Genomic DNA, 27782 nt, shown 5'->3' with positions numbered 1-27782 from the left:
AGAAAATTCAAAAAGTTTTGCATCAAAGACAAGAATCGGTGGATAAATTGGTGGTGAAAGAGCAAACCTGTGTGTCTGAGTCTGACTAAACAAGATCAAACCTGTTCTCCTCCAGTGATTGGCTCTGTTCAGCTTGTAACAGATAAATAGGTCCTGTGAACCAGGTGGTTGCAATTAACAGAGATGTTGTTGCAGAGCTTGTGTTAGGCTAGAAAGCTTACGGTTTTCGATCTGTCGGTGACACACATAAAGTGTCTCGTCTGGTTATAAAAATATCCCAGAATAATGCTATTATCTGTGTAAAAATCCTAAGCATCTAGAGTGTTCTGTTTTCAGTTGTTCAGTGTAAAGTTCAGTTTACTTGTTATTGTCTCTGCCATCTATGCAGCCATGACAGCAGCTCCTAGTTCTAGTCTTGGAATCCAATGTGACATGCTTCTTCTCTGGTGATGACATAAATATATTGCTATTGCTGTGATTGCTCTAGCAGAATTCATTCAAATGTGGAGTTTCCTTCTCAAGACTGTAGATTAAATAGTGGGAACATATGGTGAGGAATCTTTAGATTTTCTTTAATATGACTGGAGCAACAAACCCAAGTGGCTTGAAAATACTTAACAGTAGCAAGTATCCCTCTGTGAGTAAAAGGCTTTTCAATGTCTGTTACTAAAAAATAACTATGTCCCTCTACAAATCCTAGCTAAATCGAATGCTGCATTGGATGGGAGTAGGGTCAGCATCAAGATATTTGAGTTCTTTTCCATAATCTTCGGTCAGGAATGCATTTATTACTTCCTTCCTATTAGAAGCAAACTTGTAAACTCTTAGATTTAAGATAGCAAGCATCTTCTGTGTGTGTTCTAACAGATCAATGGCTCTAGCAGCTATGGGCAGTGACAATTTAATCATCAATGTAGAGTCCTCTCACTACAAAACGCTTGACATCTAAATCATACTCCCCTTCACAGTGAGAAGCTGCACATCGGAGACCATAGGTGCCCACAGCCGATGTGACAGCAAGAGACTGTTCTCAAACACATGCACCTCCATGCGATATTCAATGATCTCCTTGCTGGTGTCGATGATCCTGCTCTCATCCATGAACATTTCTTTATCCATGATTCCTAAGAAAAGTCTGTCTCCAATAGCTGGCCCAACTTATCAAAGATGGTGTTCCCCATGAGGGTAGTTCAGGTAAAACTTTGATGATGAAATTCTTCATATTGAGTCTGTTTGGACATGGGGAAAGTAGTGAAGGGTGTGCCTTGCCAAGTACATGGGTGTAGTTTGTATTTAGAGTTGCAAACTTGTCTTAGAATTTAGGTAAACTTCATTGGGAAAAATAAGGTAAATCTTCTGGAACTAGTAAAATAATTCAATGAGCCAGGTGTTTTAGAGAAGTATCAGGCATCTGCATTTCAGCCCAGTCATCTGGCATATTATTACATTTAATCAGAGCTATCAATTTCACCCTTGCTACTTTGTTTAAAAACTATAATGAAACCTTCTCCCAGCCATCTCTGTTATGCCTGCACAGGACCATTTTATGTGGCGTTTGCTCCTTTGCTATGAAACAGGTCAAAAGAACTTGGTTCTAGGGCATGACCTGTTGCAGCCCTCTGGGAAGGTGTTTTGATTTCTCCCTTTACACCATGCCCAGTTAAGGTTGAAAGTGGTGGTCCTGGGTGATAGTGATGCTCGTGTCACAACACGTCACATTCCATACATTAGATTTCTTCATCATCATGTATTACTGATGCAGTCTGAGTACAAATTGTGAAGATGAATAGGTAAAAAGTGAAGTAGGCTTAGTCATTTTAACTATATACAGTGCAGTACACAGTGAAAGAAAACGTTTCCCCAGGCTCAAGGTGCTACATCGAACAACATAAATTAGCAAAAGGAACACAGAACTACACAGAACTCTAAACTAACACAAAGTGCACACCAAAAAAACCAAAAGACAACAGATAAGAGACAACATAAGACAAAACACAGCACTGACAACTACAGTACAGAAAGTTGTGCAAATGTATTGTCCATATACAAAATAAAATACTGTACATGTAAACATTTGGTAGGATATAAAGTTTTGGTTCAACAAAAATGTGCAAACAGCAGTTTGCAAACAGAGGTTTTTTCTTCCATTGATTGTGTGTGAATCAGTCTAGGTACTTAATGTTGAGTAGTCTGATGGCTTGTGAAAAGAAACTGTTACACAGTCTGGCTGTAAAAGCCCGAATGCTTCTCTACCTCTTTCCAGACAGCAAGAGAGTGAAGAGTGTGTGTGGTCAGGCACAATGCCGGTGGCTTGATATATGCAGCATATGGTGTAAATGTGCATGATTGAAGGAAGAGAGACCTCAGCCATCCTCACTATCCGCTGTAGGGTCTTGCAATCTGAGACAATTCCCAAACCGGGTTAAGGATGCTCTCGATGTTCCCACTGTAGAAGGTTATTAGGATGTGTGGTGAAAGCTATTACTTCCTCAGCTTTCTCAGGAGGTAGAGACGCTGCTGGGCTTTCCTTGTTACGGAACCAGTATTGAGGGGACAAGTGATGTTCTCTGCCAGGAATGTTCTCCTATCTCCATGGAGGATCTGTGTTCAGTGGGGAGTGGGAATTTGTGTCCTCTTGGAGTCAACAACCATTTCTTTTGTTTTGTCAACATTCGTTGGCTTTACACCAGTCTGTTAATCTGTGCACCTCGTCTCTGTATAATGAAGGTAGAGCTTGCTTTCCTTCTGCTGTAGTGTTCAATGTATGATATATATTTTTACTTTTCTATCTGTGCTGCATGTACCATCTACACAAAAGCTGATAGCTAACAGGATCCAGAAAACGCAAACACAGGAGTAAAGTTAGTTATGATTTTTTTTTCTTAACTTTTTTCAATGCAAACAGAAAAACAGGATTACAATTTATTATTAACATATATTGACAGACTAGGTTAAGTTTAGCATTACTAATCCTAAGAAATGCAACCATCTTGAAATGGTTTGTTTCCACTTGTGAATTCCAAGAAATAATGTGCATATCCGCACTAAACATGAAAATAATAGCTTTCAGCAACTTGCAAGCAAAGGCTTCAAGGCACAAATGTAAATGAAGAACAGAAAGAGAAGCTTTACCATCCTAAAAAACTAGAACACTGCTGTTACTACCTAATTAACCTCTAACCTAAGAGTCACATGGCCTAAACCAACCAATAAAGAAAACAGTTCATAGTTGTTATTCTTTTGCATTTTTAACAAACTGCAAGTTTTGTACTAAAGCAGGCAATACTGCTAACAAACAACATTTAAGTGTATAAACACATTGAAGATTACAATGAAAAACATGAATACATTCATATATATGAATATGATTGAAACCACTTCACAAAGTGGTTTGAGACTATTATCCTCAACACAACAGCCAAAAATGAATATAAATCTGTACAAAAATAAAAAATAAAATGTGCATGTGCCAAAACAATGACATGACAAATATACTATAAAAACAAACGTGCAACAAAATAGTTTATTTTACTTGTGAATAATACTTTACATGATAAATATAACTTTTATCTAGTGATAAATGTTCAATATATCTTTGAATCATGTTTGAAATAAGAATGGGCTATAGAAATGAGACCTGCATATAAAATATTATTTATAATCACATCATTCCATTCCATTGTTTTTTTTTTATGTGTTTTCCCCTCAGACATCCAGACCCAAAGAGGAGACGCTCAGATGACTATCGCTCTGCAAACTACCACCAGGGTGGTGGAGGAGGCTACAATCAGGATTTCCGGAGGCTGCCTGAACAACGGGGTGTCCCAGGGCCTGATCACTACCGGCCATTTCACTTAGACAAACCCCCTCCTCTGCTGGATCCACGTTCTCCACAGCTGCAGAAATCCCCAATCGAGTCCCTTTCACCTCTGGAAAGAACCACTGAACCCAAACCAAACACAGATTTTAACCGGAACAGAAAACCCTGATTCAATCTGCAATGGTATTCGACTATGTAGGGAGGCACCTAGTACATATGGGCCACCGATTTCCTTATGCATCTCTGAACTGATGATCCAATAGGTGGAGCTCTAGGTTTCCATGTTGGAGCTTTCTGGGTCTTTAGGGCTCAAATGAAGTAAAAGAATAAAGCCCTGTTAGTCCTGTGGACTACTGAATGAATAAAAAAAGATTTTGGAGTATGACCTTGTATGGAAGCATGGAAGTGCCTCGCTTGTTTGTCTTTTCTTTAGTCGTTAGTAGAACGGAACATGTCCAGTACAAATGTTACTTTGATAGTTTTCTTTTTTGTTTTAAGCAAAGATTTATTACAGGATATTGGGCTTTGGGAAGAAAAGATAATCTTCAAACACACCATTAGGTTAACCAAACAGTCTAATTAATCTGTTGTTTTGATCCAGTATTACATAAGTGCACCCCTGTGCTATAAATGTTTTTTCTGTTCCCAGCAAATCTAAAAATTGGTAGCCTCTATTTAGTCAGTTTCACCCAATTACACCAATAAGAAACGGATTCTCAGAATTGCATCACCAAAATGGCATTTAAAGGTTTTTTTTTTTTTTTTCCCAATTACACAGAAAAAAAGCAATCTCATGTCCCCATACATAGATGACTGAATAAATTTGCTTTAAACAAAACACACCATGACAGAAATATGTATCAGTGCAGGCTTTATTGTTAGAACACTAAATATCCAAACATACAGCTTTCATTTTTTTTCTATGGCTAAAGTTTGCTCTCCTTGATGTATGTGTAGCCTAATTGTAGGTACTGTTGCATATTTACATTGCACTCAAAGTATCGTACTCTACAAATTTCCATTTATAAACAAAATGAATATTGACAGGTTGTCAAGTGTCTGTATTGAAATGTCTGTATTTGAGCAAATGTTTGTGAAGCAGGAAACATTGAGCTTTTGTTTCACCAGTTGTAAAGCCAAAATGACACTGGCATGCTGGTAAAACCTTAGATAAAATTTTTTTCTTTCTTTTTTTTTATTATTTTTTTTATTTGAACAATTTTCCCTCCATTTGTGCCTTATCCTTGTTTTTTTTTTTTTTTGTTTGTTTGTTTTGTTTTTATAAAGTATATTGCATTAAGGAAAAACGTGCATCCCAGAAAGTGCATACAGTGCACCATGTAGGGTGCAGAAGTCATTTTCATACTCTTTATATTGCATGTATCTAGAGAAGAAAGGCATTTGGGATTTGTTTTTAAACAAGAGCTTTTGATGGACATATGGTAAGTATTGTTGCTGCCTGTTATGGACTGTGGGGGCTTTAGAAAGGGTGGAAAAATGCCACTTTCTCATAGAGGAACAGACGTGTTAGGAGTTCCATCTTTCCTCTAAGAAACTCTATTCTTTAAGAAGTACCAATTAAAGTAATTTATATTTGTGAAAACAACCACTGTTCACATGAACTGCACTGTACATACTGTTTATACACCTGTACGTATTAAACTTTGCTACACCAAGCAAGTTCAGGTTTTTCTGCATTTTAATAATTTTGTGATCAAAATATTTACACAATTGTATCAGGTAAGTGTATATTAGAAATTCTGAATAAATCCTATAAAACTAAAAAAAAAAAGGTCCAGCAGATGGCAAAAAACCCTGGATACACTATATGGACAAAAGTATTGGAACACCTGCTTTTTTTCAGCATGGTTCTTCCCCAAACTATTACCCCAAAGTTAAAAACATAAAATTGTATAGGATGTCTTTGGATGCAGTAGCAAATAACACTCCCTTCATGTGAAATATCTCCATGTGTGCTATGTTTTTGTCTTCTGTCGTCAAGTGCTTAAAAATGTACTCATGGGGGGGTGTGTGTGTGTGTGTGTGTGTGTGTGTGTGTAAAAGAAAGATTCTGCCTGCCTTTGCAATGCAATTCCACTAGAGGGCACTCACAGAATCCTTAGAATTCACAGAATCAGTGGACTCATGAATCCCACCACAAGTCCCGACAGATCTGCTGAATTCAGGTGGATCTCAGGACATGTATAGGACTTGCAAAACCAAGCCTCTTGTGTTTCTAATCATGCAGGAAATTTCCTGAACTACTCAGTAAGCTACTTGTTGCTACAGTTTATTGTTAACAACTTTGAACAACTGAATAGTGTAATTTACAGTTTGTATTTAGTCCTTTGTTTAATTGAGTAACACGGCATTACTTTGCCCTAAGTCGCATGAATGAAAGCCAAATATTTCTCAGTTGTTTCTATGGTAAAAATGAAATCAAACCCAGTGTTGTGGCAACCCTGCAGGGAAACAATATAAATGACTGAGAAGCAAGAATTATTAAGCCAAATGTTCATTTAAACAACAAATACATATACAATCACCTCACACACAAAATAAAAAAAAAATCACGACCAAATGGCTATTAAAAACCAATTATTTATTTATGCAGATTATTTACAGGAACTGCAGATCATACAAACATGCACACCACAACTTCACCACTGTTATAAATCCTAATAAATGTATTTAAATCAGTAACCAACGTAGCAAATATTCTCCAAAGACTCCATCACAAGAACATGCAGTTACTGAAATAAAATAGTTACTAAAATAGGAGTCAACTGTATTAATGTTATATAATATCTGACGTAACACATAACAGTCCCACATGCAAAAATCTTTTTGGTGTAACGTTCCAATCTTGAAAAAAACAGCTGCAGTTTGTGTCATAGTGATAGGGATTATGCCTGCTTTTGCCAAGGTCCTTCCACTAGAGGGGGCTCTATGATCTGGCTGTTTCGCAAAGCACTGCAAGTCCACAGATCCGCTAAATCCCACGGTTCATATGGATTATTGAGGACTCGCAAAGGATTCATGATTTTGAGTCTCTTCCTTACAGGAAGTTTCCTGGCCATCTCAGTCCTTTTGTTACAGTTAATTGCTAACAGCAACTTAGAATAACTAAATGGTATAATTTACAAATTGTATTTATGTATGTTGTCATCAGTAGAAAGATAACCAAGGATTCAAGTGATCCTAGTAAACTCATATAAAGGATAGTGTTATTTAATCTGGATGAATCATCTGTAGCAGGGCCGCTGGAAGTAATTTTGAACAGGGGGTGCTGTGAATTTTATTTATTTATTTATTTTTTACCACCGCGGTGGTAGCGGCGGTTGTTTTGAAATAATAAAAAATAATAATAAAAAACAAAAACAAAGAAACAACACGCTAAAGCCTGTAAAGCATTGAAATAAATATCAGTAAATACTGGTAACTTACATAATATAATAAAGTTGAATCCATTTAAAAAAAATAAAAATAAAAATAAATTAAAACAAAACAGTTTTATATTTCCACACAAAGACGCATTATAGCTTACCGCTCTGCGCTTTGAGAGGGATGTGGAACATGAGCAGGAAAGAGACCACCGATCTCTTTTTCTGATATCTTCATGTTGTTGTAAGAGGTACGAAGAGCTAATTTTATCTTCCACAAGGGCAAGGCATTTAGATCAATGGCTCTAGCAGCTATGGGCAGTGACAATTTAATCATCAACGTAGAGTCCTCTCACTACAAAACGCTTGACATCTAAATCATACTCCCCTTCACAGTGAGAAGCTGCACATCGGAGACCATAGGTGCCCACAGCCGATGTGACAGCAAGAGACTGTTCTCAAACACATGCACCTCCATGCGATATTCAATGATCTCCTTGCTGGTGTCGATGATCCTGCTCTCATCCATGAACATTTCTTTAGCCATGATTCCTAAGAAAAGTCTGTCTCCAATAGCTGGCCCAACTTATCAAAGATGGTGTTCCCCATGAGGGTAGTTCAGGTAAAACTTTGATGATGAAATTCTTCATATTGAGTCTGTTTGGACATGGGGAAAGTAGTGAAGGGTGTGCCTTGCCAAGTACATGGGTGTAGTTTGTATTTAGAGTTGCAAACTTGTCTTAGAATTTAGGTAAACTTCATTGGGAAAAATAAGGTAAATCTTCTGGAACTAGTAAAATAATTCAATGAGCCAGGTGTTTTAGAGAAGTATCAGGCATCTGCATTTCAGCCCAGTCATCTGGCATATTATTACATTTAATCAGAGCTATCAATTTCACCCTTGCTACTTTGTTTAAAAACTATAATGAAACCTTCTCCCAGCCATCTCTGTTATGCCTGCACAGGACCATTTTATGTGGCGTTTGCTCCTTTGCTATGAAACAGGTCAAAAGAACTTGGTTCTAGGGCATGACCTGTAGCAGCCCTCTGGGAAGGTGTTTTGATTTCTCCCTTTACACCATGCCCAGTTAAGGTTGAAAGTGGTGGTCCTGGGTGATAGTGATGCTCGTGTCACAACACGTCACATTCCATACATTAGATTTCTTCATCATCATGTATTACTGATGCAGTCTGAGTACAAATTGTGAAGATGAATAGGTAAAAAGTGAAGTAGGCTTAGTCATTTTAACTATATACAGTGCAGTACACAGTGAAAGAAAACGTTTCCCCAGGCTCAAGGTGCTACATCGAACAACATAAATTAGCAAAAGGAACACAGAACTACACAGAACTCTAAACTAACACAAAGTGCACACCAAAAAAACCAAAAGACAACAGATAAGAGACAACATAAGACAAAACACAGCACTGACAACTACAGTACAGAAAGTTGTGCAAATGTATTGTCCATATACAAAATAAAATACTGTACATGTAAACATTTGGTAGGATATAAAGTTTTGGTTCAACAAAAATGTGCAAACAGCAGTTTGCAAACAGAGGTTTTTTCTTCCATTGATTGTGTGTGAATCAGTCTAGGTACTTAATGTTGAGTAGTCTGATGGCTTGTGAAAAGAAACTGTTACACAGTCTGGCTGTAAAAGCCCGAATGCTTCTCTACCTCTTTCCAGACAGCAAGAGAGTGAAGAGTGTGTGTGGTCAGGCACAATGCCGGTGGCTTGATATATGCAGCATATGGTGTAAATGTGCATGATTGAAGGAAGAGAGACCTCAGCCATCCTCACTATCCGCTGTAGGGTCTTGCAATCTGAGACAATTCCCAAACCGGGTTAAGGATGCTCTCGATGTTCCCACTGTAGAAGGTTATTAGGATGTGTGGTGAAAGCTATTACTTCCTCAGCTTTCTCAGGAGGTAGAGACGCTGCTGGGCTTTCCTTGTTACGGAACCAGTATTGAGGGGACAAGTGATGTTCTCTGCCAGGAATGTTCTCCTATCTCCATGGAGGATCTGTGTTCAGTGGGGAGTGGGAATTTGTGTCCTCTTGGAGTCAACAACCATTTCTTTTGTTTTGTCAACATTCGTTGGCTTTACACCAGTCTGTTAATCTGTGCACCTCGTCTCTGTATAATGAAGGTAGAGCTTGCTTTCCTTCTGCTGTAGTGTTCAATGTATGATATATATTTTTACTTTTCTATCTGTGCTGCATGTACCATCTACACAAAAGCTGATAGCTAACAGGATCCAGAAAACGCAAACACAGGAGTAAAGTTAGTTATGATTTTTTTTTCTTAACTTTTTTCAATGCAAACAGAAAAACAGGATTACAATTTATTATTAACATATATTGACAGACTAGGTTAAGTTTAGCATTACTAATCCTAAGAAATGCAACCATCTTGAAATGGTTTGTTTCCACTTGTGAATTCCAAGAAATAATGTGCATATCCGCACTAAACATGAAAATAATAGCTTTCAGCAACTTGCAAGCAAAGGCTTCAAGGCACAAATGTAAATGAAGAACAGAAAGAGAAGCTTTACCATCCTAAAAAACTAGAACACTGCTGTTACTACCTAATTAACCTCTAACCTAAGAGTCACATGGCCTAAACCAACCAATAAAGAAAACAGTTCATAGTTGTTATTCTTTTGCATTTTTAACAAACTGCAAGTTTTGTACTAAAGCAGGCAATACTGCTAACAAACAACATTTAAGTGTATAAACACATTGAAGATTACAATGAAAAACATGAATACATTCATATATATGAATATGATTGAAACCACTTCACAAAGTGGTTTGAGACTATTATCCTCAACACAACAGCCAAAAATGAATATAAATCTGTACAAAAATAAAAAATAAAATGTGCATGTGCCAAAACAATGACATGACAAATATACTATAAAAACAAACGTGCAACAAAATAGTTTATTTTACTTGTGAATAATACTTTACATGATAAATATAACTTTTATCTAGTGATAAATGTTCAATATATCTTTGAATCATGTTTGAAATAAGAATGGGCTATAGAAATGAGACCTGCATATAAAATATTATTTATAATCACATCATTCCATTCCATTGTTTTTTTTTTATGTGTTTTCCCCTCAGACATCCAGACCCAAAGAGGAGACGCTCAGATGACTATCGCTCTGCAAACTACCACCAGGGTGGTGGAGGAGGCTACAATCAGGATTTCCGGAGGCTGCCTGAACAACGGGGTGTCCCAGGGCCTGATCACTACCGGCCATTTCACTTAGACAAACCCCCTCCTCTGCTGGATCCACGTTCTCCACAGCTGCAGAAATCCCCAATCGAGTCCCTTTCACCTCTGGAAAGAACCACTGAACCCAAACCAAACACAGATTTTAACCGGAACAGAAAACCCTGATTCAATCTGCAATGGTATTCGACTATGTAGGGAGGCACCTAGTACATATGGGCCACCGATTTCCTTATGCATCTCTGAACTGATGATCCAATAGGTGGAGCTCTAGGTTTCCATGTTGGAGCTTTCTGGGTCTTTAGGGCTCAAATGAAGTAAAAGAATAAAGCCCTGTTAGTCCTGTGGACTACTGAATGAATAAAAAAAGATTTTGGAGTATGACCTTGTATGGAAGCATGGAAGTGCCTCGCTTGTTTGTCTTTTCTTTAGTCGTTAGTAGAACGGAACATGTCCAGTACAAATGTTACTTTGATAGTTTTCTTTTTTGTTTTAAGCAAAGATTTATTACAGGATATTGGGCTTTGGGAAGAAAAGATAATCTTCAAACACACCATTAGGTTAACCAAACAGTCTAATTAATCTGTTGTTTTGATCCAGTATTACATAAGTGCACCCCTGTGCTATAAATGTTTTTTCTGTTCCCAGCAAATCTAAAAATTGGTAGCCTCTATTTAGTCAGTTTCACCCAATTACACCAATAAGAAACGGATTCTCAGAATTGCATCACCAAAATGGCATTTAAAGGTTTTTTTTTTTTTTTTCCCAATTACACAGAAAAAAAGCAATCTCATGTCCCCATACATAGATGACTGAATAAATTTGCTTTAAACAAAACACACCATGACAGAAATATGTATCAGTGCAGGCTTTATTGTTAGAACACTAAATATCCAAACATACAGCTTTCATTTTTTTTCTATGGCTAAAGTTTGCTCTCCTTGATGTATGTGTAGCCTAATTGTAGGTACTGTTGCATATTTACATTGCACTCAAAGTATCGTACTCTACAAATTTCCATTTATAAACAAAATGAATATTGACAGGTTGTCAAGTGTCTGTATTGAAATGTCTGTATTTGAGCAAATGTTTGTGAAGCAGGAAACATTGAGCTTTTGTTTCACCAGTTGTAAAGCCAAAATGACACTGGCATGCTGGTAAAACCTTAGATAAAATTTTTTTCTTTCTTTTTTTTTATTATTTTTTTTATTTGAACAATTTTCCCTCCATTTGTGCCTTATCCTTGTTTTTTTTTTTTTTTGTTTGTTTGTTTTGTTTTTATAAAGTATATTGCATTAAGGAAAAACGTGCATCCCAGAAAGTGCATACAGTGCACCATGTAGGGTGCAGAAGTCATTTTCATACTCTTTATATTGCATGTATCTAGAGAAGAAAGGCATTTGGGATTTGTTTTTAAACAAGAGCTTTTGATGGACATATGGTAAGTATTGTTGCTGCCTGTTATGGACTGTGGGGGCTTTAGAAAGGGTGGAAAAATGCCACTTTCTCATAGAGGAACAGACGTGTTAGGAGTTCCATCTTTCCTCTAAGAAACTCTATTCTTTAAGAAGTACCAATTAAAGTAATTTATATTTGTGAAAACAACCACTGTTCACATGAACTGCACTGTACATACTGTTTATACACCTGTACGTATTAAACTTTGCTACACCAAGCAAGTTCAGGTTTTTCTGCATTTTAATAATTTTGTGATCAAAATATTTACACAATTGTATCAGGTAAGTGTATATTAGAAATTCTGAATAAATCCTATAAAACTAAAAAAAAAAAGGTCCAGCAGATGGCAAAAAACCCTGGATACACTATATGGACAAAAGTATTGGAACACCTGCTTTTTTTCAGCATGGTTCTTCCCCAAACTATTACCCCAAAGTTAAAAACATAAAATTGTATAGGATGTCTTTGGATGCAGTAGCAAATAACACTCCCTTCATGTGAAATATCTCCATGTGTGCTATGTTTTTGTCTTCTGTCGTCAAGTGCTTAAAAATGTACTCATGGGTGTGTGTGTGTGTGTGTGTGTGTGTGTGTGTAAAAGAAAGATTCTGCCTGCCTTTGCAATGCAATTCCACTAGAGGGCACTCACAGAATCCTTAGAATTCACAGAATCAGTGGACTCATGAATCCCACCACAAGTCCCGACAGATCTGCTGAATTCAGGTGGATCTCAGGACATGTATAGGACTTGCAAAACCAAGCCTCTTGTGTTTCTAATCATGCAGGAAATTTCCTGAACTACTCAGTAAGCTACTTGTTGCTACAGTTTATTGTTAACAACTTTGAACAACTGAATAGTGTAATTTACAGTTTGTATTTAGTCCTTTGTTTAATTGAGTAACACGGCATTACTTTGCCCTAAGTCGCATGAATGAAAGCCAAATATTTCTCAGTTGTTTCTATGGTAAAAATGAAATCAAACCCAGTGTTGTGGCAACCCTGCAGGGAAACAATATAAATGACTGAGAAGCAAGAATTATTAAGCCAAATGTTCATTTAAACAACAAATACATATACAATCACCTCACACACAAAATAAAAAAAAAATCACGACCAAATGGCTATTAAAAACCAATTATTTATTTATGCAGATTATTTACAGGAACTGCAGATCATACAAACATGCACACCACAACTTCACCACTGTTATAAATCCTAATAAATGTATTTAAATCAGTAACCAACGTAGCAAATATTCTCCAAAGACTCCATCACAAGAACATGCAGTTACTGAAATAAAATAGTTACTAAAATAGGAGTCAACTGTATTAATGTTATATAATATCTGACGTAACACATAACAGTCCCACATGCAAAAATCTTTTTGGTGTAACGTTCCAATCTTGAAAAAAACAGCTGCAGTTTGTGTCATAGTGATAGGGATTATGCCTGCTTTTGCCAAGGTCCTTCCACTAGAGGGGGCTCTATGATCTGGCTGTTTCGCAAAGCACTGCAAGTCCACAGATCCGCTAAATCCCACGGTTCATATGGATTATTGAGGACTCGCAAAGGATTCATGATTTTGAGTCTCTTCCTTACAGGAAGTTTCCTGGCCATCTCAGTCCTTTTGTTACAGTTAATTGCTAACAGCAACTTAGAATAACTAAATGGTATAATTTACAAATTGTATTTATGTATGTTGTCATCAGTAGAAAGATAACCAAGGATTCAAGTGATCCTAGTAAACTCATATAAAGGATAGTGTTATTTAATCTGGATGAATCATCTGTAGCAGGGCCGCTGGAAGTAATTTTGAACAGGGGGTGCTGTGAATTTTATTTATTTATTTATTTTTTACCACCGCGGTGGTAGCGGCGGTTGTTTTGAAATAATAAAAAATAATAATAAAAAACAAAAACAAAGAAACAACACGCTAAAGCCTGTAAAGCATTGAAATAAATATCAGTAAATACTGGTAACTTACATAATATAATAAAGTTGAATCCATTTAAAAAAAATAAAAATAAAAATAAATTAAAACAAAACAGTTTTATATTTCCACACAAAGACGCATTATAGCTTACCGCTCTGCGCTTTGAGAGGGATGTGGAACATGAGCAGGAAAGAGACCACCGATCTCTTTTTCTGATATCTTCATGTTGTTGTAAGAGGTACGAAGAGCTAATTTTATCTTCCACAAGGGCAAGGCATTTAGATCAATGGCTCTAGCAGCTATGGGCAGTGACAATTTAATCATCAACGTAGAGTCCTCTCACTACAAAACGCTTGACATCTAAATCATACTCCCCTTCACAGTGAGAAGCTGCACATCGGAGACCATAGGTGCCCACAGCCGATGTGACAGCAAGAGACTGTTCTCAAACACATGCACCTCCATGCGATATTCAATGATCTCCTTGCTGGTGTCGATGATCCTGCTCTCATCCATGAACATTTCTTTAGCCATGATTCCTAAGAAAAGTCTGTCTCCAATAGCTGGCCCAACTTATCAAAGATGGTGTTCCCCATGAGGGTAGTTCAGGTAAAACTTTGATGATGAAATTCTTCATATTGAGTCTGTTTGGACATGGGGAAAGTAGTGAAGGGTGTGCCTTGCCAAGTACATGGGTGTAGTTTGTATTTAGAGTTGCAAACTTGTCTTAGAATTTAGGTAAACTTCATTGGGAAAAATAAGGTAAATCTTCTGGAACTAGTAAAATAATTCAATGAGCCAGGTGTTTTAGAGAAGTATCAGGCATCTGCATTTCAGCCCAGTCATCTGGCATATTATTACATTTAATCAGAGCTATCAATTTCACCCTTGCTACTTTGTTTAAAAACTATAATGAAACCTTCTCCCAGCCATCTCTGTTATGCCTGCACAGGACCATTTTATGTGGCGTTTGCTCCTTTGCTATGAAACAGGTCAAAAGAACTTGGTTCTAGGGCATGACCTGTAGCAGCCCTCTGGGAAGGTGTTTTGATTTCTCCCTTTACACCATGCCCAGTTAAGGTTGAAAGTGGTGGTCCTGGGTGATAGTGATGCTCGTGTCACAACACGTCACATTCCATACATTAGATTTCTTCATCATCATGTATTACTGATGCAGTCTGAGTACAAATTGTGAAGATGAATAGGTAAAAAGTGAAGTAGGCTTAGTCATTTTAACTATATACAGTGCAGTACACAGTGAAAGAAAACGTTTCCCCAGGCTCAAGGTGCTACATCGAACAACATAAATTAGCAAAAGGAACACAGAACTACACAGAACTCTAAACTAACACAAAGTGCACACCAAAAAAACCAAAAGACAACAGATAAGAGACAACATAAGACAAAACACAGCACTGACAACTACAGTACAGAAAGTTGTGCAAATGTATTGTCCATATACAAAATAAAATACTGTACATGTAAACATTTGGTAGGATATAAAGTTTTGGTTCAACAAAAATGTGCAAACAGCAGTTTGCAAACAGAGGTTTTTTCTTCCATTGATTGTGTGTGAATCAGTCTAGGTACTTAATGTTGAGTAGTCTGATGGCTTGTGAAAAGAAACTGTTACACAGTCTGGCTGTAAAAGCCCGAATGCTTCTCTACCTCTTTCCAGACAGCAAGAGAGTGAAGAGTGTGTGTGGTCAGGCACAATGCCGGTGGCTTGATATATGCAGCATATGGTGTAAATGTGCATGATTGAAGGAAGAGAGACCTCAGCCATCCTCACTATCCGCTGTAGGGTCTTGCAATCTGAGACAATTCCCAAACCGGGTTAAGGATGCTCTCGATGTTCCCACTGTAGAAGGTTATTAGGATGTGTGGTGAAAGCTATTACTTCCTCAGCTTTCTCAGGAGGTAGAGACGCTGCTGGGCTTTCCTTGTTACGGAACCAGTATTGAGGGGACAAGTGATGTTCTCTGCCAGGAATGTTCTCCTATCTCCATGGAGGATCTGTGTTCAGTGGGGAGTGGGAATTTGTGTCCTCTTGGAGTCAACAACCATTTCTTTTGTTTTGTCAACATTCGTTGGCTTTACACCAGTCTGTTAATCTGTGCACCTCGTCTCTGTATAATGAAGGTAGAGCTTGCTTTCCTTCTGCTGTAGTGTTCAATGTATGATATATATTTTTACTTTTCTATCTGTGCTGCATGTACCATCTACACAAAAGCTGATAGCTAACAGGATCCAGAAAACGCAAACACAGGAGTAAAGTTAGTTATGATTTTTTTTTCTTAACTTTTTTCAATGCAAACAGAAAAACAGGATTACAATTTATTATTAACATATATTGACAGACTAGGTTAAGTTTAGCATTACTAATCCTAAGAAATGCAACCATCTTGAAATGGTTTGTTTCCACTTGTGAATTCCAAGAAATAATGTGCATATCCGCACTAAACATGAAAATAATAGCTTTCAGCAACTTGCAAGCAAAGGCTTCAAGGCACAAATGTAAATGAAGAACAGAAAGAGAAGCTTTACCATCCTAAAAAACTAGAACACTGCTGTTACTACCTAATTAACCTCTAACCTAAGAGTCACATGGCCTAAACCAACCAATAAAGAAAACAGTTCATAGTTGTTATTCTTTTGCATTTTTAACAAACTGCAAGTTTTGTACTAAAGCAGGCAATACTGCTAACAAACAACATTTAAGTGTATAAACACATTGAAGATTACAATGAAAAACATGAATACATTCATATATATGAATATGATTGAAACCACTTCACAAAGTGGTTTGAGACTATTATCCTCAACACAACAGCCAAAAATGAATATAAATCTGTACAAAAATAAAAAATAAAATGTGCATGTGCCAAAACAATGACATGACAAATATACTATAAAAACAAACGTGCAACAAAATAGTTTATTTTACTTGTGAATAATACTTTACATGATAAATATAACTTTTATCTAGTGATAAATGTTCAATATATCTTTGAATCATGTTTGAAATAAGAATGGGCTATAGAAATGAGACCTGCATATAAAATATTATTTATAATCACATCATTCCATTCCATTGTTTTTTTTTTATGTGTTTTCCCCTCAGACATCCAGACCCAAAGAGGAGACGCTCAGATGACTATCGCTCTGCAAACTACCACCAGGGTGGTGGAGGAGGCTACAATCAGGATTTCCGGAGGCTGCCTGAACAACGGGGTGTCCCAGGGCCTGATCACTACCGGCCATTTCACTTAGACAAACCCCCTCCTCTGCTGGATCCACGTTCTCCACAGCTGCAGAAATCCCCAATCGAGTCCCTTTCACCTCTGGAAAGAACCACTGAACCCAAACCAAACACAGATTTTAACCGGAACAGAAAACCCTGATTCAATCTGCAATGGTATTCGACTATGTAGGGAGGCACCTAGTACATATGGGCCACCGATTTCCTTATGCATCTCTGAACTGATGATCCAATAGGTGGAGCTCTAGGTTTCCATGTTGGAGCTTTCTGGGTCTTTAGGGCTCAAATGAAGTAAAAGAATAAAGCCCTGTTAGTCCTGTGGACTACTGAATGAATAAAAAAAGATTTTGGAGTATGACCTTGTATGGAAGCATGGAAGTGCCTCGCTTGTTTGTCTTTTCTTTAGTCGTTAGTAGAACGGAACATGTCCAGTACAAATGTTACTTTGATAGTTTTCTTTTTTGTTTTAAGCAAAGATTTATTACAGGATATTGGGCTTTGGGAAGAAAAGATAATCTTCAAACACACCATTAGGTTAACCAAACAGTCTAATTAATCTGTTGTTTTGATCCAGTATTACATAAGTGCACCCCTGTGCTATAAATGTTTTTTCTGTTCCCAGCAAATCTAAAAATTGGTAGCCTCTATTTAGTCAGTTTCACCCAATTACACCAATAAGAAACGGATTCTCAGAATTGCATCACCAAAATGGCATTTAAAGGTTTTTTTTTTTTTTTTCCCAATTACACAGAAAAAAAGCAATCTCATGTCCCCATACATAGATGACTGAATAAATTTGCTTTAAACAAAACACACCATGACAGAAATATGTATCAGTGCAGGCTTTATTGTTAGAACACTAAATATCCAAACATACAGCTTTCATTTTTTTTCTATGGCTAAAGTTTGCTCTCCTTGATGTATGTGTAGCCTAATTGTAGGTACTGTTGCATATTTACATTGCACTCAAAGTATCGTACTCTACAAATTTCCATTTATAAACAAAATGAATATTGACAGGTTGTCAAGTGTCTGTATTGAAATGTCTGTATTTGAGCAAATGTTTGTGAAGCAGGAAACATTGAGCTTTTGTTTCACCAGTTGTAAAGCCAAAATGACACTGGCATGCTGGTAAAACCTTAGATAAAATTTTTTTCTTTCTTTTTTTTTATTATTTTTTTTATTTGAACAATTTTCCCTCCATTTGTGCCTTATCCTTGTTTTTTTTTTTTTTTGTTTGTTTGTTTTGTTTTTATAAAGTATATTGCATTAAGGAAAAACGTGCATCCCAGAAAGTGCATACAGTGCACCATGTAGGGTGCAGAAGTCATTTTCATACTCTTTATATTGCATGTATCTAGAGAAGAAAGGCATTTGGGATTTGTTTTTAAACAAGAGCTTTTGATGGACATATGGTAAGTATTGTTGCTGCCTGTTATGGACTGTGGGGGCTTTAGAAAGGGTGGAAAAATGCCACTTTCTCATAGAGGAACAGACGTGTTAGGAGTTCCATCTTTCCTCTAAGAAACTCTATTCTTTAAGAAGTACCAATTAAAGTAATTTATATTTGTGAAAACAACCACTGTTCACATGAACTGCACTGTACATACTGTTTATACACCTGTACGTATTAAACTTTGCTACACCAAGCAAGTTCAGGTTTTTCTGCATTTTAATAATTTTGTGATCAAAATATTTACACAATTGTATCAGGTAAGTGTATATTAGAAATTCTGAATAAATCCTATAAAACTAAAAAAAAAAAGGTCCAGCAGATGGCAAAAAACCCTGGATACACTATATGGACAAAAGTATTGGAACACCTGCTTTTTTTCAGCATGGTTCTTCCCCAAACTATTACCCCAAAGTTAAAAACAAAAAATTGTATAGGATGTCTTTGGATGCAGTAGCAAATAACACTCCCTTCATGTGAAATATCTCCATGTGTGCTATGTTTTTGTCTTCTGTCGTCAAGTGCTTAAAAATGTACTCATGGGGGGTGTGTGTGTGTGTGTGTGTGTTTGTGTGTGTGTGTGTGTGTGTAAAAGAAAGATTCTGCCTGCCTTTGCAATGCAATTCCACTAGAGGGCACTCACAGAATCCTTAGAATTCACAGAATCAGTGGACTCATGAATCCCACCACAAGTCCCGACAGATCTGCTGAATTCAGGTGGATCTCAGGACATGTATAGGACCTGCAAAACCAAGCCTCTTGTGTTTCTAATCATGCAGGAAATTTCCTGAACTACTCAGTAAGCTACTTGTTGCTACAGTTTATTGTTAACAACTTTGAACAACTGAATAGTGTAATTTACAGTTTGTATTTAGTCCTTTGTTTAATTGAGTAACACGGCATTACTTTGCCCTAAGTCGCATGAATGAAAGCCAAATATTTCTCAGTTGTTTCTATGGTAAAAATGAAATCAAACCCAGTGTTGTGGCAACCCTGCAGGGAAACAATATAAATGACTGAGAAGCAAGAATTATTAAGCCAAATGTTCATTTAAACAACAAATACATATACAATCACCTCACACACAAAATAAAAAAAAAATCACGAGCAAATGGCTATTAAAAACCAATTATTTATTTATGCAGATTATTTACAGGAACTGCAGATCATACAAACATGCACACCACAACTTCACCACTGTTATAAATCCTAATAAATGTATTTAAATCAGTAACCAACGTAGCAAATATTCTCCAAAGACTCCATCACAAGAACATGCAGTTACTGAAATAAAATAGTTACTAAAATAGGAGTCAACTGTATTAATGTTATATAATATCTGACGTAACACATAACAGTCCCACATGCAAAAATCTTTTTGGTGTAACGTTCCAATCTTGAAAAAAACAGCTGCAGTTTGTGTCATAGTGATAGGGATTATGCCTGCTTTTGCCAAGGTCCTTCCACTAGAGGGGGCTCTATGAACGCACCTTGCAGTCCTAAATATCACTCACACACACTCCGAGTCCCTCAGATCTGGCTGTTTCGCAAAGCACTGCAAGTCCACAGATCCGCTAAATCCCACGGTTCATATGGATTATTGAGGACTCGCAAAGGATTCATGATTTTGAGTCTCTTCCTTACAGGAAGTTTCCTGGCCATCTCAGTCCTTTTGTTACAGTTAATTGCTAACAGCAACTTAGAATAACTAAATGGTATAATTTACAAATTGTATTTATGTATGTTGTCATCAGTAGAAAGATAACCAAGGATTCAAGTGATCCTAGTAAACTCATATAAAGGATAGTGTTATTTAATCTGGATGAATCATCTGTAGCAGGGCCGCTGGAAGTAATTTTGAACAGGGGGTGCTGTGAATTTTATTTATTTATTTATTTTTTACCACCGCGGTGGTAGCGGCGGTTGTTTTGAAATAATAAAAAATAATAATAAAAAACAAAAACAAAGAAACAACACGCTAAAGCCTGTAAAGCATTGAAATAAATATCAGTAAATACTGGTAACTTACATAATATAATAAAGTTGAATCCATTTAAAAAAATAAAAATAAAAATAAATTAAAACAAAACAGTTTTATATTTCCACACAAAGACGCATTATAGCTTACCGCTCTGCGCTTTGAGAGGGATGTGGAACATGAGCAGGAAAGAGACCACCGATCTCTTTTTCTGATATCTTCATGTTGTTGTAAGAGGTACGAAGAGCTAATTTTATCTTCCACAAGGGCAAGGCATTTAGGCTATGTTTGCGCGCTGCCAGAGAAAGCCAAACTAAAATCACCCGCGCGTGTGAAACGCGCTTTACAAATGAACTTGAAAAATCAATATCATTAAAATAATCAAAATAATTAAAATAAAATCCAAAATACACTTAATAGCCTACGTGTGTCAAAATCATTTCCTAAAATATTCATAAGGAATTTATAAATTGTGCAAAATATTTTTAATAGGCCTACATTAAAAAAAAATTCGCTCTCTCGCCAATAGGGGGTGCTGCAGCACCCCCAGCACCCCCACTTCCTTGATCTGTAGTGCAGTGGCAGTTCTGCTAAATTGCTCCCCGCCATGATGACAATAAGCCACTAGTAATCAGTGAATTGCCCGTATTCCGAGGGCTAATTCGTTATTCATAAAGACAGTTATTAAACCTTCAATTTGATTGCTGCTACTGACATCTCCCGGCTTATATATTTATTTCCAGTATTGTTAGGTCATTCGTGCACAAATTGTTAATTTGAACACGAAAATTCGTTCTTTTGTCACATGACTCCCATAGATGCTACACAATGAATTATATGAGGGTTTTTTCCCCCAAACATATTTATTGACACAAAAACTAGTAAGCCACAGTTCTGCTTTTCATCCCACCCCAATCCCTGATCTCCTTCGTTGCTAAAATCCCAATCACACAACACAAACAAATACAAGAAACAGTAATACTGTAAGTGTAGTTATTAAATGTTACAGTACATATACAAATTAAGCTTACACGTCAACAAAGACCAGCTACATCGGCAAGTACATTGATGACGTGACCATCTCCAAGACCATCACCACACGCCCCAACCAGAAGCCGTGGATGACCGTTAAGCTTTACAAGTCCAGAATGCAGCAGCCAGAGTTCTCACAAGGTCGAGAAAAAATGATCACATAACCCCAATCTTATCGTCCCTACACTGGCTATCTGTTACGTTTCAAATCAACTACAAACTACTGTTTCTCACTTACAAAACACAAATGGTTTAGCTCCTAATTATCTTTCCAGTCTTCTAACTCGCTACAATCCGTCATGCTCCCTGAGATCTCAAAACTCCGGACTTCTAGTAGTTCCTAGAATAGTAAAGTCCACTAAAGGGGGTAAAGCATTCTCACATTTAGCTCCTAAACTTTGGAATAGTCTTCCTGACAATGTTCCGGGCTGAGACACACTCTCCCAGTTTAAGTGCAGATTAAAAATTTATCTTTTTAGCAAAGCCTACACATAACAAACATCACATCATAACCTTGTGCTCCAGAACATCTGATCACATGCACATTATCAACTTGTGCTGTTAATATCATGAACAGCATCTACGCTAATTCCTCTCCACTGCTTCTCTTTCTCTACCCATCCCGAGGCATTCTGAGGTTGCTCCAGCTCCAGTCACATCCCATTTATGAAGATTGTGGACCTTTAAAGAAGTAGATTCCGACCCCACAAACATCCCGAACCATCTAGTAACATACCAGTGGCAATTGGATCCCACTTCATGTGGAGTTTTGACATTGGACCTCCTTGAGTGTTCAAAGGCTCTGGCATGGAGAAGCTTGTGTTGTATCTGTGATAATCGCAAATGTTGAGCTATTTTATAAGTTGCTCAGTAGCTCCTAGTTTTATAACCACAATGACTGTAAAAGACTGTAGAAGGATTATTACTCATAATCTTACTCTCCAGTGTTCTGTATTGTTTAAAGACTATAATCACAGTCTTGATGTCACCCAAATGAGGATGGGTTCCGATTTTGAGTCTGGTTCCTCTCAAGGTTTCTTCCTCATAACATCTAAGGAAGTTTTTCCTTGCCACAGTCCACAGGCTGCTCATCAGGGATAAATGCACACCATTAACTCTAACTGTTAAATTCTGTAAAGCTGCTTTGAGACAATGTCTGTTGTGAAAAGCGCTATAGAAATAAACTTGACTTGACTAAGGTGTGTGCAAATTTGACCCGTTTACTCGGACTGTCAAAAGGAAATGCGAATCATTCGTCATGTTGAAAACAATTGAGCAAGAAAAAATGCACTTCACCTGTGTTTTGAGCTGCACAGCATCGGGAGAAAAGCTTCCACCGATGGTTTTTAAAAACGCCGACGATGCCAAAACATAAACTCCCGAGAGAAATTGTTGTGAAAGTAAGGAAAAAGACATTTAACAATGACTTTCTTGGTAGGCTACTGTTTAGATACAAGCTGTGTAACAGGCACTGTCTTACGTTAAAGCCTGTGTAAAGTTCATTAGTTTCAATGTAGGCTTATAGACAGGTGCGCCGTATTTATGTTCAAAATAAAAATCTTTGTAAAATTCAGTGGGTGCGGCTTATATTTGGGTGCGCTTAATAATCCGGAAATTACGGTAATTGAGAAGCTGAGCCTACTGGGCCTGAACACCTCCCTCTGTAACTGGATCCTGGACTTCCTGACTGGGAGACCTTAGTCAGTCCGGATCAGAAAGAGCATCTCCAGGGGCCCTCAGCGCTGTGTGCTCAGTCCACTGCTGTTCACTTTGCTGACTTATGACTGTAAGGCTAAGGAAAGGCTAAGGAAAGCTCATCTCCCTCCCCCCAACCTGACCACGTTCTACAGAGGAACCATTGAGAGAATCCTGAGCAGCTGCATCACTGCCTGGGTTGGAAGCTGCACAGTCTTGGATCGCAAGACCCTACAGAGGATAGTGAGGACAGCTGAAAAGATCATCTAAATCTCTCTCCCCGCTACCATGGACAGTTATACCAAACACTGCATCCACAAAGCATTGTGGATGACCCCACACACCCGTCACACACACTCCACCCTCCTGCCATCAGGGAAGCGGTTCAGAAGCATTCGGGCCGCCACATCCAGACTGTGCAACAGTTTCTTCCCTCATGCCATCAGGCTTCTTAACACAGAAGTGAACAAACACTCACACACACACACACACACACACACACACACACACACACACACACACACACACACACACACACACACAAACTGTGTGACTGATCTGTACAACCCGGACTCAACACACACTCATACTCACTTCACACATCCATGTCTTCAGCACCACCCATATTATTTTACCTTAATATTACAGACTATTTTATATGCTGTTTACATGCTGTTTTTGCACAGCTTATTGACAGCTGCTATTGCTGTTTTGAACAAGCCTTTTTTTTTACATTTTGTTAATTACAAGGTACACTCCTGTACTCAGTTCTTATCTACACTCTACACTGTGTAATATACAGTAGGTTTACTCTCGGCGCTATTTTGTGTTTTGTGTATTTGTCCTACACTGTCTTGTGTTGTCCTACCCTGTCTTGTGTTGTCTTGCACTGTTGGTTTTGACTATTTGCACCAGGTTGCACACAATGCAGTTTATGTGGCGAGGACACTTACTAGTCCTTAGCTCTGTGTTTTCTGTTATGTAACTTTATGTTGTTTTATGTAGCATCAGGGTTCTGGAGAAACGTTGTCTTAGTTCACTGTGTACTGCGTCAGCTATATATGGTTGAAATGACAATATAAGCTTCTTGACCTGACTTGACTTGACCTGACTTGACTTGAAAGAACAAATAAAATAAGAACAAAAAAAAAAAAATAAATAAAAATAAAAAGTGTTAATCCTCTTCTGCATCTTCAAGTGACAGATCAATAGTATCAATATAATTAACAAAGGCTACCCTGATTCATAAAAGGTTTTTAAAGAACCTTTTTAAAGATTTATTAATTTTTTTCAGCTTTAAACACAAAATAATTTATTTTATCCATCTGTCATATGAAGGGGGGTGATGCATGTTTCCACTTACGGAGAATAAGCCCCCCAGCCAATAGTGTGGTAAAAGCAAAAATGTCTTATTGATGGCAAATATGGTTTAAAAGGAACTTCGAACAATGCTGTAAAAGGGTTTGGAGTGGCTGATATGTTAAATATGTTAAAATATGTATCAAATATTTTAGACCACACCTCGATAACTGCCATGCAACTTCATGAGGCCAGACCCCGAGAACTGCCATGAAACAAAATATTAAACTTTCTAATCTGAATCTCTTTTCTCTAAGGAAACAAAGTAATTTGTTCAGCTACACTCTCACCCATTCTTGAGTATCCTCCTGGGGATATGGCCGGGTCATGAAAAGGTGACTTAGAAGTTCCTGGAATTCAAACTAATATACTTGCATACTGTAATAATTGCATTTTAGGAATGTATTAATTTTACCTTTACATGTTTGGTATCATTTTCATAGGTTTTAGTGCAATTGGAAATATGATCTCAGTCCCATATCAGTAGAACAGACCACAATAAAGAGAAGGTTTGGGGAAAATTCTGTCCTACTGATGTGTGAGTGGTCCCAGAGAAGATCTTTATCAGGTGTTTGCTTTTACCCTAGGTGGTATTTGGTTTTAGGTCACCTCCTGTCCCAACAAGGGGCTTGCAAAGCTTTTGTTACTTTAAATTTATGAGTGTTTATGATGGTTTTGGTATAAAGGTACTGATTATTAACCCTAGTCTTTACTTCGAGGCTCACGTGAATAATATTACCAGGATCACCTTCTATCACCTTAGAAACATTCCTAAAAATTGGAAATATGTTTTTGTTACAGGATGCAGAAAAACTAGTTCATGCTTTTGTTACATCTAGATTAGACTACTGTAACGCTTTACTGTCTGGGTGTTCGAGTAAGTGCATAAATAAGCTTCAGTTAGTTCAGAATGCAGCAGCAAGAGTCCTCATTAGATCTAGAAAATATGAGCAAATCACCCCTGTTTTAATCAGTCTTCACTGGCTCCCAATCAAATCTCGCATTGATTATAAAATACTACTACTGACGTACTTAGATCAAAAGGTGCAGGCTATTTTTTGGTACCTCAAATAATAAAGACTCCAGCAGGGGGCAGATCTTTCTTTTATAAAGCCCCACAGTTATGGAACAGCCTTCCAATCAGTGTTCAGGACTCAAACACAGTCTCGGTGTTCAAGTCAAGGCTGAAAATTATTTATTTAGTCAAGTCTTTTATCAGTAGATTTTTCATAGGTTAAGGAGCAGATCTGGAGGGATCATGGATATAGAGTGTTTGGTGAACTGGAATATTTGTATGCTGTCATCCCCTCACTCTCTCACGTTCACTCGGGTTTGTTGACAGTGGTTTGGTGGGTTGTCTCTTATCCCAGAGATCCCTCATGTCCCTGTGTTACCTTCTGGTTCTCCCTTTTAGTTATGCTGCCATAGCGAGTCTTGCCAGAGTCCCAACTGCACAGTGACATTACTCTTTCTACAACAATAAGGACACATAATAATCCATATCCTTCTCTTCTGTTCTCTCTCTCTATCTCTGTGTCTCTCTTTGTGTCTCTCTCTCTCTCTCTCTCTCTCTCTCTCTCTCTCTCTCTCTCTCTCTCTCTCTCTCTCTCTCTCTCTCTCTCTCTCTCTGTCTCTCTCGGTCAAGTTAATCGTGCTCCTGAGGTTCCCGTGACCACTGTTCCTTCACCTCTTCCCTCCGTGGATCTTCCCACTTCGTCCAGGCCTGCCTCTGCTACCCTTATAAGGATGGGTTCCCTCTTGAGTCTGGTTCCTCTCAAGGTTTCTTCCTTATGCCATCTCAGGGAGTTTTTCCTTGCGACAGTCGCCACCGGCTTGCTCATCAGAGACAAACTTACACTTATAAAGAACATACTCATTTTTAATCACCACATTATCCATGTAAAGCTGCTTTAAGATAACGTTCATTGTTAAAAGCGCTATACAAATAAAAAAGAAATTGAATTGAATTATTTAAGGAGAAGGTGAAAAACTCAGTAAAGCATTCTGTAGTCAGAACTTCCCACACAGTCTCTGTGTGTCTCTATTGCCAGGTACAGTGACTCTTTAACAATTCTTTTGTAAACTGCATTGCTAAACTATATTGTTTTATGCTGATCATGTTTGATTTTCTTCTATTATTTGTTTTAGATTTGATATTTGTTTATAGTTTGTTGCCTAAAATCATTTATATCTAGTTGATTATGTAGCCTGGTGTTACCGCAAATCTATGACCAGGATAGTTCATAAACGGATGTAGCATAGGGGACCTTCTGATTTCTGACTAAATCTGACTATCTAACTAAGCAAGTTATGACAAAGTGACTGAATCAACTATTCTTTATGCATGATCAAGCATTGAGTCACCTACTTACAAAATATTAGTTTTGCAGTGATATCCTCTGACTAAGATTCAGACTGGCGAGTTTGTGTCCGTGAGCACGTGAAGTGGCTCTCACCGACTTAGCAAGTTATAACAAAGTGGCTACATAAATACATTTTTATGCATGAACAAGCATTGAGCAGCCTACTTAAGAATATTAGTTAACGGTTATATCCTCTGACTAAGATTCGGACTAGCCAATTTGCCTGCTTGAGCAGGTATAGTTAGTCAAGCACAAGGCTCTAAGCAATTCCAGGTCCATAATAAATAATTCAAAAAAAGATGGAATTCTAATAAATGCTTAAAATTAAAGAGAAAATACAACCAATAAGGTAATCAGCTTAAATTAGTTATATTCAAGTTAAAGTTTTAGTCAGTTTAGAGGTTAAAAATTAGATTCATGTTACAAATTGCAATCAATTTTAGTAATCTTTAACCGCAGCACAGGAAAGAATAACACGCAGCATATCTTCACCCATACCAGTGGATTCCGTCATTGGGCCATTCGGTGGGTCAGGATTCAAAGAATCTATTGATTTGTAAATGACAGAGATTAGCCCTCTTCTATCTGGGTTAATAAAAAGAATGGCGTCTATTTTGGAATCAGGAGGATGACAGGAAACTGATTTTGTATAAAACATCTGATCTAAAAGAAGCAAAAATTCAGAAAATGACAACAATATACCTTTATCAAGTCCTTGATGGTAGTAAGACGAAGACCAGACACGAAAAACTGAATCAGAACATAGTGGAAGAAAAGATTCATTGTTTTCTATAGGT

The 27782-nt window shown here is 37.4% G+C and overlaps 2 protein-coding genes across 6 annotated transcripts in view; both read left to right on the top strand.

The window, feature by feature from the left end:
- The window catches only part of chd2 (chromodomain helicase DNA binding protein 2), a 77524-nt gene extending 72024 nt beyond the window's left edge, over window positions 1-5500 (top strand). For all 4 annotated transcript variants that reach the window (XM_083552581.1, XM_083552579.1, XM_083552582.1 and 1 more), the window contains one exon: window positions 3710-5500. In XM_083552581.1, the coding sequence (XP_083408707.1) occupies window positions 3710-3989 (280 nt within the window). In that variant the 3' untranslated portion in view covers window positions 3990-5500. The remainder of the gene's footprint in view (window positions 1-3709) is intronic.
- Window positions 1-27782, top strand: part of LOC310732306 (uncharacterized protein) — a 1052581-nt gene that overhangs the window by 730415 nt on the left and 294384 nt on the right. The window lies entirely within an intron of this gene.

This window comes from Silurus aristotelis, assembly GCF_946808225.1.
Source record: "Silurus aristotelis genome assembly, chromosome: 10".
Taxonomy (NCBI): Eukaryota; Metazoa; Chordata; class Actinopteri; order Siluriformes; family Siluridae; genus Silurus; species Silurus aristotelis.
The sequence above is the reverse complement of the archived record's forward strand: the minus strand, read 5'-3'. Positions and strand labels throughout refer to the sequence as shown.